A 13,132-nucleotide genomic window follows, 5' to 3' on the forward strand; every position below is an offset into this window, starting at 1 on the left:
GGGGGTTGTGTAAGGAAATGCCTCCTTGGCATGGTTACCCCCTGACTTCTTGCCTTTGCTGATGCTATGTTTACAATTGAAAGTGTGCTGAGGCCTGCTAACCAGGCCCCAGCACCAGTGTTCTTTCCCTAACCTGTACTTTTGTATCCACAATTGGCAGACCCTGGCATCCAGATAAGTCCCTTGTAACTGGTACTTCTGGTACCAAGGGCCCTGATGCCAAGGAAGGTCTCTAAGGGCTGCAGCATGTCTTATGCCACCCTGGAGACCTCTCACTCAGCACAGACACACTGCTTGCAGCTTGTGTGTGCTAGTGAGGACAAAACGAGTAAGTCGACATGGCACTCCCCTCAGGGTGCCATGCCAGCCTCTCACTGCCTATGCAGTATAGGTAAGACACCCCTCTAGCAGGCCTTACAGCCCTAAGGCAGGGTGCACTATACCATAGGTGAGGGTACCAGTGCATGAGCATGGTACCCCTACAGTGTCTAAACAAAACCTTAGACATTGTAAGTGCAGGGTAGCCATAAGAGTATATGGTCTGGGAGTTTGTCAAACACGAACTCCACAGCACCATAATGGCTACACTGAAAACTGGGAAGTTTGGTATCAAACTTCTCAGCACAATAAATGCACACTGATGCCAGTGTACATTTTATTGCAAAATACACCCCAGAGGGCACCTTAGAGGTGCCCCCTGAAACTTAACCGACTGTCTGTGTAGGCTGACTAGTTCCAGCAGCCTGCCACACTAGAGACATGTTGCTGGCCCCATGGGGAGAGTGCCTTTGTCACTCTGAGGCCAGTAACAAAGCCTGCACTGAGTGGAGATGCTAACACCTCCCCCAGGCAGGAGCTGTAACACCTGGCGGTGAGCCTCAAAGGCTCACCCCTTTGTCACAGCCCAGCAGGGCACTCCAGCTTAGTGGAGTTGCCCGCCCCCTCCGGCCACGGCCCCCACTTTTGGCGGCAAGGCTGGAGGGAACAAAGAAAGCAACAAGGAGGAGTCACTGGCCAGTCAGGACAGCCCCTAAGGTGTCCTGAGCTGAAGTGACTCTAACTTTTAGAAATCCTCCATCTTGCAGATGGAGGATTCCCCCAATAGGGTTAGGATTGTGACCCCCTCCCCTTGGGAGGAGGCACAAAGAGGGTGTACCCACCCTCAGGGCTAGTAGCCATTGGCTACTAACCCCCCAGACCTAAACACGCCCTTAAATTTAGTATTTAAGGGCTACCCTGAACCCTAGAAAATTAGATTCCTGCAACTACAAGAAGAAGGACTGCCTAGCTGAAAACCCCTGCAGAGGAAGACCAGAAGACGACAACTGCCTTGGCCCCAGAAACTCACCGGCCTGTCTCCTGCCTTCCAAAGATCCTGCTCCAGCGACGCCTTCCAAAGGGACCAGCGACCTCGACATCCTCTGAGGACTGCCCCTGCTTCGAAAAGACAAGAAACTCCGAAGACAGCGGACCTGCTCCAAGAAAGGCTGCAACTTTGTTTCCAGCAGCTTTGAAAGGACCCTGCAAGCTCCCCGCAAGAAGCGTGAGACTTGCAACACTGCACCCGGCGACCCCGACTCGGCTGGTGGAGATCCAACACCTCAGGAGGGACCCCAGGACTACTCTGATACTGTGAGTACCAAAACCTGTCCCCCCTGAGCCCCCACAGCGCCGCCTGCAGAGGGAATCCCGAGGCTTCCCCTGACCGCGACTCTTTGAATCCTAAGTCCCGACGCCTGGGAGAGACCCTGCACCCGCAGCCCCCAGGACCTGAAGGACCGGACTTTCGCTGGAGAAGTGACCCCCAGGAGTCCCTCTCCCTTGCCCAAGTGGAGGTTTCCCCGAGGAACCCCCCCCTTGCCTGCCTGCAGCGCTGAAGAGATCCGTTGATCTCTCATAGACTAACACTACAAACCCGACGCTTGTTTCTACACTGCACCCGGCCGCCCCCGCGCTGCTGAGGGTGAAATTCCTGTGTGGGCTTGTGTCCCCCCCGGTGCCCTACAAAACCCCCCTGGTCTGCCCTCCGAAGACGCGGGTACTTACCTGCTGGCAGACTGGAACCGGGGCACCCCCTTCTCCATTGAAGCCTATGTGTTTTGGGCACCACTTTGAACTCTGCACCTGACCGGCCCTGAGCTGCTGGTGTGGTGACTTTGGGGTTGCTCTGAACCCCCAACGGTGGGCTACTTTGGACCAAGAACTAAGCCCTGTAAGTGTCCTACTTACCTGGTTAACCTAACAAATACTTACCTCCCCTAGGAACTGTGAAAATTGCACTAAGTGTCCACTTTTAAAACAGCTATTTGTCAATAACTTGAAAAGTATACATGCAATTTTTATGATTTAAAGTTCCTAAAGTACTTACCTGCAATACCTTTCGAATGAGATATTACATGTAGAATTTGAACCTGTGGTTCTTAAAATAAACTAAGAAAAGACATTTTTCTATACAAAAACCTATTGGCTGGATTTGTCTCTGAGTGTGTGTACCTCATTTATTGTCTATGTGTATGTACAACAAATGCTTAACACTACTCCTTGGATAAGCCTACTGCTCGACCACACTACCACAAAATAGAGCATTAGTATTATCTATTTTTACCACTATTTTACCTCTAAGGGGAACCCTTGGACTCTGTGCATGCTATTCCTTACTTTGAAATAGCACATACAGAGCCAACTTCCTACAATTAGTATTATCTATTTTTACCACTATTTTACCTCTAAGGGGAACCCTTGGACTCTGTGCATGCTATTCCTTACTTTGAAATAGCACATACAGAGCCAACTTCCTACAGTGTCGATCTGTTGTAACTAACCCGATACCGAACGCAAACAATACCGTCGAATTTTCAGAGATTCTATATTTCCGATCCGAAACGCGGAGCGAAAAGTAACACGTCCGAACCCGATGGCGGAAAAAAAACAATCTAAGATGGAGTCGACGCCCATGCGCAATGGAGCCGAAAGGGGAGGAGTCCCTCGATCTCATGACTCGAAAAGACTTCTTCGAAGAAAAACAACTTGTAACACTCCGAGCCCAACACTAGATGGCGGGATGTGCAAAGCATGTGTATCTGCAGCTACACATGCCATCGAACATATATATATATATATATATATATATATATATTCTAAACAACTTATATATATGGAAAATGTCACTTACCCAGTGTACATCTGTTTGTGGCATGTTCCGCTGCAGATTCACATGCTGTGCATATACTTCTGCCATCTAGTGCCACGATTACAATACTAGATAGGACAGCATGAGGCTGAATGATACTCCAGCATTAGTCTCCCAGCCACTGCTCTAATCACTGGCCCCAGACAACAAACACCACACCATTCAAGCCGTTGCACCATCTATTCAGATGTGAGCTGGAAAGGTGGTACATGCAGGGCCGAAAAAATACTATAGTGACTTGGTTTCTTTTTACTATAGACTTACGGGACCAAACCACTTGGGGTGAGGAAGCAAGGCATATTCTGGATGAAACATCCAATAGGACATAGACAAAAGGCCACAGGACCATACCATAGATAACCATACAGATCCTGAAACATACAAAAGGTGTAAGGTCAGAAAAGTACCATATTCAGACGCAAGATGCCTGTGGCAGAAAATATCAGAGGACCTCTGTAGGGAAAGTGTATGCCACACCCAGACAGAGACAGACAAACAAGGCGAAACAGGTGTAGAAAACACATGAGTCCAGAACAAGACCTGGGTAAGTTCAGGATGGGCACCCCAGTAAGGGGACTGCACAGGCCTTAAGGAACTGCAAGTAGTGTACAGAACAACCTTCAAGTGCAGCCAAAGTGCAGTGCCAAGGACAGAGGGTATGCTAGAATTCCTAGCAATTTACTGATAAGCAGTCATTCGGGGCTACATCCAGAGAGGTGCTTCACACAGCAAACCACAAAGAGCATGTCAATGAAGCCTAGAATATAACCCAAAATGATATTTCTCTCACTCTCAAGCGAAGTATGTGGTCTAAGGGAGAAGTAGTACTAAGAACATCCATGCTTGAGGTGTGCATTGCACAAAGTCCAGGCACATGGCTCCATAGGTTGCCTCGGGCAAAACCAAGTATGTTGTCCAAAGGGTGTCCCAGGTAAAGCCTGACTGAAAGACACAGAGTGCTTCAAGGAAAGGCAAATTTCAGGTCCAAAGGATCTGTGGCAAAAAGACTGATAGATAAGGCATTAAGACTCAGGTTGGAAGGCAACTGGTGGTTCTTTGCTATGTATCCAGGAAGCCTTAAAGCAAACATATTGAAACAAACAGGAATGAAATACACCTGCTATACAGGAAAAGAAACATTCCCGAACACACACATCAGGAATATATCAATAGCTGTACTCATTAGCAGAAAAGGAGGAAAATCCAATGAGGCACCCCCAGGTGACCGCATGGAATGGAATTGGGTGTCTGGCAACATCTGAATGCGAATGAAGACAGGACAAGGCTGGTAAGTGCATTGCCTTAGTCTTCTCCTCATACTATTTTTCTCCTGGGCAACATTTATCACAATACATGCTGCTAGTCCTGATACCCATTAGAATGGAGTAAGGTTGTTATGAAATACAAGTAAAAATGTTAAATAAAATGGTGTTGCAATTTATTACCAGCGAGTCCCAACGGCTACATCCCCACTAGCTTTTGTCAGTTCGATCCTATCAAAAACAGATAATGCCAACCATTTATTATGGAACTTGTAAAATTAACCACATTTTTTGGCAAAACAAAGTAATTTACAGTGGCTGTAGGAAGTTGGCTCTGTATGTGCTATTTCAAAGTAAGGGATAGCATGCACAGAGTCCAAGGGTTCCCCTTAGAGGTAAAATAGTGGTAAAAATAGATAATACTAATGCTCTATTTTGTGGTAGTGTGGTCGAGCAGTAGGCTTATCCAAGGAGTAGTGTTAACCATTTGTTGTACATACACAAGACAATAAATGAGGTACACACACTCAGAGACAAATCCAGCCAATAGGTTTTGTATAGAAAAATATATTTTCTTAGTTTATTTTAAGAACCACAGGTTCAAATTCTACATGTAATATCTCATTCGAAAGGTATTGCAGGTAAGTACTTTAGGAACTTCAAATCATCAAAATTGCATGTATACTTTTCAAGTTATTCACAAATAGCTGTTTTAAAAGTGGACACTTAGTGCAATTTTCACAGTTCCTAGGGGAGGTAAGTATTTGTTAGATTAACCAGGTAAGTAAGACACTTACAGGGCTTAGTTCTTGGTCCAAGGTAGCCCACCGTTGGGGGTTCAGAGCAACCCCAAAGTCACCACACCAGCAGCTCAGGGCCGGTCAGGTGCAGAGTTCAAAGTGGTGCCCAAAACGCATAGGCTAGAATGGAGAGAAGGGGGTGCCCCGGTTCCGGTCTGCTTGCAGGTAAGTACCCGCGTCTTCGGAGGGCAGACCAGGGGGGTTTTGTAGGGCACCGGGGGGGACACAAGCCCACACAGAAATTTCACCCTCAGCAGCACGGGGGCGGCCGGGTGCAGTGTAGAGACAAGCGTCGGGTTCGCAATGTTAGTCTATGAGAGATCTCGGGATCTCTTCAGCGCTGCAGGCAGGCAAGGGGGGGGTTCCTCGGGGAAACCTCCACTTGGGCAAGGGAGAGGGACTCCTGGGGGTCACTTCTCCAGTGAAAGTCCGGTCCTTCAGGTCCTGGGGGCTGCGGGTGCAGGGTCTCTCCCAGGCGTCGGGACTTAGGATTCAAAGAGTCGCGGTCAGGGGAAGCCTCGGGATTCCCTCTGCAGGCGGCGCTGTGGGGGCTCAGGGGGGACAGGTTTTGGTACTCACAGTATCAAGAGTAGTCCTGGGGTCCCTCCTGAGGTGTTGGATCTCCACCAGCCGAGTCGGGGTCGCCGGGTGCAGTGTTGCAAGTCTCACGCTTCTTGCGGGGAGCTTGCAGGGTTCTTTAAAGCTGCTGGAAACAAAGTTGCAGCTTTTCTTGGAGCAGGTCCGCTGTCCTCGGGAGTTTCTTGTCTTTTCGAAGCAGGGGCAGTCCTCAGAGGATGTCGAGGTCGCTGGTCCCTTTGGAAGGCGTCGCTGGAGCAGGATCTTTGGAAGGCAGGAGACAGGCCGGTGAGTTTCTGGAGCCAAGGCAGTTGTCGTCTTCTGGTCTTCCTCTGCAGGGGTTTTCAGCTAGGCAGTCCTTCTTCTTGTAGTTGCAGGAATCTAAATTCTTAGGTTCAGGGGAGCCCTTAAATACTAAATTTAAGGGCGTGTTTAGGTCTGGGGGGTTAGTAGCCAATGGCTACTAGCCCTGAGGGTGGGTACACCCTCTTTGTGCCTCCTCCCAAGGGGAGGGGGTCACAATCCTAACCCTATTGGGGGAATCCTCCATCTGCAAGATGGAGGATTTCTAAAAGTCAGAGTCACCTCAGCTCAGGACACCTTAGGGGCTGTCCTGACTGGCCAGTGACTCCTCCTTGTTGCTTTCTTTGTTCCCTCCAGCCTTGCCGCCAAAAGTGGGGGCCGTGGCCGGAGGGGGCGGGCAACTCCACTAAGCTGGAGTGCCCTGCTGGGCTGTGACAAAGGGGTGAGCCTTTGAGGCTCACCGCCAGGTGTTACAGCTCCTGCCTGGGGGAGGTGTTAGCATCTCCACCCAGTGCAGGCTTTGTTACTGGCCTCAGAGTGACAAAGGCACTCTCCCCATGGGGCCAGCAACATGTCTCTGGTGTGGCAGGCTGCTGGAACTAGTCAGCCTACACAGACAGTCGGTTAAGTTTCAGGGGGCACCTCTAAGGTGCCCTCTGTGGTGTATTTTACAATAAAATGTACACTGGCATCAGTGTGCATTTATTGTGCTGAGAAGTTTGATACCAAACTTCCCAGTTTTCAGTGTAGCCATTATGGTGCTGTGGAGTTCGTGTAAAACAGACTCCCAGACCATATACTCTTATGGCTACCCTGCACTTACAATGTCTAAGGTTTTGTGTAGACACTGTAGGGGCACAGTGCTCATGCACTGGTACCCTCACCTATGGTATAGTGCACCCTGCCTTAGGGCTGTAAGGCCTGCTAGAGGGGTGTCTTACCTATACTGCATAGGCAGTGAGAGGCTGGCATGGCACCCTGAGGGGAGTGCCATGTCGACTTACTCATTTTGTTCTCACTAGCACACACAGGCTTGTAAGCAGTGTGTCTGTGCTGAGTGAGGGGTCTCTAGGGTGGCATAAGACATGCTGCAGCCCTTAGAGACCTTTCTTGGCATCAGGGCCCTTGGTACTAGAAGTACCAGTTACAAGGGACTTATCTGAATGCCAGGGTGTGCCAATTGTGGATACAATGGTACATTTTAGGTGAAGGAACACTGGTGCTGGGGCCTGGTTAGCAGGGTCCCAGCACACTTCTCAGTCAAGTCAGCATCAGTATCAGGCAAAAAGTGGGGGGTAACTGCAACAGGGAGCCATTTCTTTACAGTGGCTGTCTGTCATACCTCCATTTGCACATCAGCCAACCACTCACCTTCTCAGGTCTGGCACACCCGTGCTCCAAACTGAAGGTGACCTTGGTATCTAACAGACGCCGTCCAGTTTCTGCCAAGTACAGGTTGATGTTGTAGGTCTGGTTGGGGCACAGCAAGGATTCCTAGAGGAAATAAGAGGAGTAAAATGAACATGCTGAATTCAGTATGACATAATCAGTCAATTGTTTGAGGGCAGGACATAGCCTATTCACATGTTAAGTATGAATGACACTCCCTCTCCGCAGCCCAGGAAGACTATCAATGCCTCTTCTGTCACACCCTGCACCTACTGTGTAATGGGTGTCTGGAAAGTATGCACCAAGTGGAGCCATCGCTCTGCCCCAGACGTGAATTGGAGTCAGGCTGACAAAGCACTAGTGTTGTGAGCACACCGAAATGCCCACTTTATAAAAGTGGCATTCCCACAATGGTAATAATAAATCCACCTACACCAATAAGCAGGAGTTCTCACTACCTTTCCAAACATACTGAAAATGCTCACACTATTCCTCATAGATCAGGAGATACCATTTAGACTTGTGTCAGGGCATTTCCAATGCAATCCTATGAGAGAAGCAGCACTCACAGTAGTGAGAAACGCAATAGGCTGTTTGTCACTACAAGGACTTGTAGTACATAAATACCTACTTTTTACATACACAACACCCTGCCCATAAAGCTACCAACGGCAGTCACCTTAGGGGTGACTTAGGTGTTGCAAAAGGGAGTTTAAACATTGGCAAGTATTTGACTTGCCAAGTCAGGGTGGCAGTAAACTGGGTATGCTGGCTCTGCAGTGGCAGGTCTGAGACAGGTTTGAAAGGCTAATTATATGGATGGCGCAAGATGCGTTGCAGGCCCACTAGTAGCATTTAATTTAGTCCCTGGGTAAAGGAGATACCACTGTATAAGGAACTTATTGGTAAATTAAATGTGCCAACCAGGTGTAAGCTAATCATACCACATTTAGAAGGGAAGGAACATGCACTTAAACACTGCTCAGCAGGGATAAAGTGCTCAGAGTCCTAAAGCCAACAAAAAGAGGGTCAGAAAAATAGGAGGAGGAGGGGAAAATGACTGGGGATGATCCTACAAAAAGGGCCAGGACAAATTTTCTATTTTCTTCTTTGCCAGTTACCCAGGCTTCTACAGAATAATGTACAACCACTGGTGTATGAGTAGGGTGGAATGGACAGAACTTTAAAACCATGTAGTCACAGAAAATAGTCACGTGTGTAGATCAACAACATTTTTTTTCTTAAATTGAGCCAATTGGGAAGGAAAAGCCAGACAAGAACTGTTCAAGAGCACCATCCAAGCTCTAAGGTCTGTGAAACATAGAAAGACTGACGGAAGGCTTCAGAAGTATTTCAGTTTTTTTTAATTATCTTATCAATTCATACAACTGCCAGGATTGAGTTAAATCACAATACACAAGCAACTAGCCAATATTGGTTTTGTGAGGTGCAATAACTGTCACTTCATTCAAGCTCAGTACACAGATTTATTTTTAAATATACACCAATTGATGTAAGATCAACATTATGGCACAATTTGTTTTTTCATTCAACAGTTCCCGACACTGACTTTTTCCATTTTCTTATCCAATTATAATATGAGCACCTGGGAACCAATTTCATATGATGGTCCTTGAAGTGGGATCAATATTTTCTGGTCAGTACTATAATCAAAAATAGTTTGTCAAGGTAAGTGGTTACTGTGTAGTCTGGGGCCAACATATGAAGTTATGCAAGCTGGAGGGTTGTTCATAGACATCAAATTGTGTTCAAACCGTGGGATCAATTTGAAGTCAACAAAATCTTGACCATTTTTTAGCTTAAGGACTCTAAACAGCAATGCCTTTACACTAACTACAAAGGGATGCTTGGTGTGCTCTTTGCTATTTCTGCTTGGAAGGCAAGATCTCAACTGGTAAAGTTCACAATAGAAATATGAAGCTTATAGCAGTTTTAAGATGTGCTAGATTTATACAAAATTAATGTAATGTTGCACAGACATGAGCGGGTTTTTCAAGCACTCAAATAAATGTAAGAGATTTTATTTTGTAAAATATTTTTCTGATGAATTTAAACACTTTGTAAAACAATGAATATTGTACATGTCCAAATGAACGGATATTTCAAATCGAAATAAACTAAGACCTGGCTTGAGGTAGTAGCAGTTTGCTTAAGTGAGCCCACAATGCCAATATTTTCCATATTTACCTGGATTTTGTCAACATTTACCAGTTGTGCAGAGAACCTACTTGACATGGGATCTCTTACCTGGGCATGTGTGTGACCCTCAGCATCTTGCAATCGGTCATTAGAAGAGTCCATATTCAGCCCCTGTATAAACAGAAGTCAGATTAAGCTGTGCTGGCCGAACCAAGGAGCAACAGGTGAGGGGTGTCTCTAAGAGAGCAGAATGAGAGTCTCAAAACAGATATGAAGAAGAGTGGAACATGTAATTATAAACTTCCTGGTAGAAGTAGTGTAATCTGACCAAAGGATTAAATTGACCTGCACAGCCTCTGTTGGATAGGATCAGAAAGCCCCAAGATAGCTTGTCTTCCCCTAGGTTCCCTACAGTTTACACCCGTGGTACTCAAAGTACGGCCCGCGGGCCGCCAGCGGCCCCACGGATCTAGCTTGGCGGCCCGCAGACACGTCAGACAAACGCCATATGATAATGGCCGCCGTACATAAACATAGAAGAGGGCTGCGGGAGCATGCGCAATAGTGGCTTCTTTGCGCATGCTCCCTCGGCCCTCCTCTATATTTACGTAAGGCGGCCATTATCGTATAGCGGGGTGGTTGTGCCCACTGTAAGCCCCCTCCCCCCCACGCTGTCACTCCAGTGCAGCCCTCGGCCGCAAACCATACAGCAATTTTGGCCCCCGAGCAAAAGTTAGTGAGTACCCATGGTTTACACCCTTTAAGCTCCCTTTTCCCCTCCAGCATAACTTGCTACGGAAACTAAAGAATACCTCTAGGTCATGGGTACTCACAAATATTTTCCCAGGGGCCGCACTGTTCAGTCTTTGATGTGGCCGAGGGCCTCATTGTTGCCAGCATGGTGGCGGTTGGAGGGATGGGGGGAGGGTGGGGCGGGGCAGTGGTAAAGTGTGTGTAGGGCAAGTGAAGCATATACATCTAGCGTCTGAATTGCCCAATGTGAAACCAGAGACTTGGGTATAAATCCCGGCTTCTCCACTTAACCAAATTGTGTGATCCTAGGCAAATGTTTTATTTCACTTTACCTCCTTTTTCGTTTTTCTTCATCATCACACATAAGAACCTTGAACTATGTCTTCAGGACGTATGCTGTATAAAACCTTTGGTGTCTGATTTAATAAACTATAATGTTGTTCATGTTTTATAGAAACCCAGCCCTCCCAAAGAGTTCACATACCAACTGACTTACTTGCCTTTTAGTTCACAGTTCACATTGTTGTCAGGGTGTGGGGGATGGAAGGGGATGAAAGTTTCTAAATTCATGTTTGAAACTAAGACTTTAAAAAATACTTATCAATGCAGTGATATAATGTTGTGTACTAAGGTGAAATGTTTCTGTAGGTTAATGAAATGCACTGTTTGAATTTCACACAGATAATACTTTTATATTTTTGCTGCAAGATGTCAGTTATAATGAAGGTGTAAGGAAATGCCTCCTTGGCATGGTTACCCCCTGACTTTTTGCCTTTGCTGATGCTATGTTTTGAATTGAAAGTGTGCTGAGGCCTGCTAACCAGGCCCCAGCACCAGTGTTCTTTCCCTAACCTGTACTTTTGATTCCACAATTGGCAAACCCTGGCATCCAGATAAGTCCCTTGTAACTGGTACCTCTGGTACCAAGGGCCCTGATGCCAGGGAAGGTCTCTAAGGGCTGCAGCATGTATTATGCCACCCTAAGAAACCCCTCACTCAGCACAGACACCCTGCTTACCAGCTTGTGTGTGCTAGTGAGAACAAAAGGAGTAAGTCGACATGGCACTCCCCTCAGGGTGCCATGCCAGCCTCTCACTGCCTATGCAGTATAGGTAAGACACCCCTCTAGCAGGCCTTACAGCCCTAAGGCAGGGTGCACTATACCATAGGTGAGGGTACCAGTGCATGAGCACTGTGCCCCTACAGTGTCTAAGCAAAACCTTAGACATTGTAAGTGCAGGGTAGCCATAAGAGTATATGGTCTGGAAGTCTGTTTTACACGAACTCCACAGCACCATAATGGCTACACTGAAAACTGGGAAGTTTGGTATCAAACTTCTCAGCACAATAAATGCACACTGATGCCAGTGTACATTTTATTGTAAAATACACCACAGAGGGCACCTTAGAGGTGCCCCCTGAAACTTAACCGACTATCTGTGTAGGCTGACTGGTTCCAGCAGCCTGCCACACCAGAGACATGTTGCTGGCCCCATGAGGAGAGTGCCTTTGTCACTCTGAGGCCAGTAACAAAGCCTGCACTGGGTGGAGATGCTAACACCTCCCCCAGGCAGGAGCTGTAACACCTGGCGGTGAGCCTCAAAGGCTCACCCCTTTGTCACAGCCCAGCAGGGCACTCCAGCTTAGTGGAGTTGCCCGCCCCCTCCGGCCACGGCCCCCACTTTTGGCGGCAAGGCTGGAGGGAACAAAGAAAGCAACAAGGAGGAGTCACTGGCCAGTCAGGACAGCCCCTAAGGTGTCCTGAGCTGAGGTGACTCTAACTTTGAGAAATCCTCCATCTTGCAGATGGAGGATTCCCCCAATAGGATTAGGGATGTGACCCCCTCCCCTTGGGAGGAGGCACAAAGAGGGTGTACTCACCCTCAGGGCTAGTAGCCATTGGCTACTAACCCCCCAGACCTAAACACGCCCTTAAATTTAGTATTTAAGGGCTTCCCTGAACCTAAGAATTTAGATTCCTGCAACAACAAGAAGAAGGACTGCCTAGCTGAAAACCCCTGCAGAGGAAGACCAGAAGACAACAACTGCTTTGGCTCCAGAAACTCACCGGCCTGTCTCCTGCCTTCCAAAGAACTCTGCTCCAGCGACGCCTTCCAAAAGGGACCAGCGACCTCTGCATCCTCTGAGGACTGCCCTGCTTCGACGACGACCAGAAACTCCCGAGGACAGCGGACCTGCTCCAAAAAGACTGCAACTTTATCCAAAGGAGCAGCTTTAAAGAACCCTGCAATCTCCCCGCAAGAAGCGTGAGACTTGCAACACTGCACCCGGCGACCCCGACTCGGCTGGTGGAGAACCAACACCTCAGGGAGGACCCCCGGACTACTCTACGACTGAGTACCAAAACCTTTACCCCCTGAGCCCCCACAGCGCCGCCTGCAGAGGGAATCCCGAGGCTTCCCCTGACCGCGACTCTCTGAAACCTAAGTCCCGACGCCTGGAAAAGACCCTGCACCCGCAGCCCCCAGGACCTGAAGGACCGGACTTTCACTGCAGAAGTGACCCACAGGAGTCCCTCTCCCTTGCCCAAGTGGAGGTTTCCCCGAGGAAGCCCCCCCTTGCCTGCCTGCAGCGCTGAAGAGATCCCTTGATCTCTCATTGACTTCCATTGCGAACCCGACGCTTGTTCTAACACTGCACCCGGCCGCCCCCGCGCCGCTGAGGGTGAAATTTCTGTG

At 48.1% G+C, this 13,132-nt stretch overlaps 1 protein-coding gene across 2 annotated transcripts in view; it reads right to left on the reverse strand.

Moving 5' to 3' along the window:
• Window positions 1-13,132, reverse strand: part of EMC1 (ER membrane protein complex subunit 1) — a 621,514-nt gene that overhangs the window by 369,973 nt on the left and 238,409 nt on the right. For both annotated transcript variants that reach the window (XM_069240148.1, XM_069240147.1), the window contains 2 exons: window positions 9,789-9,851; window positions 7,503-7,625 (listed from right to left, as the gene is read on the reverse strand). In XM_069240148.1, coding sequence (XP_069096249.1) covers window positions 7,503-7,625; window positions 9,789-9,851 — 186 coding nt within the window. The remainder of the gene's footprint in view (window positions 1-7,502; window positions 7,626-9,788; window positions 9,852-13,132) is intronic.

The sequence above is a fragment of the Pleurodeles waltl genome, chromosome 6 (assembly GCF_031143425.1).
Source record: "Pleurodeles waltl isolate 20211129_DDA chromosome 6, aPleWal1.hap1.20221129, whole genome shotgun sequence".
In the NCBI taxonomy this organism is placed as follows: Eukaryota; Metazoa; Chordata; class Amphibia; order Caudata; family Salamandridae; genus Pleurodeles; species Pleurodeles waltl.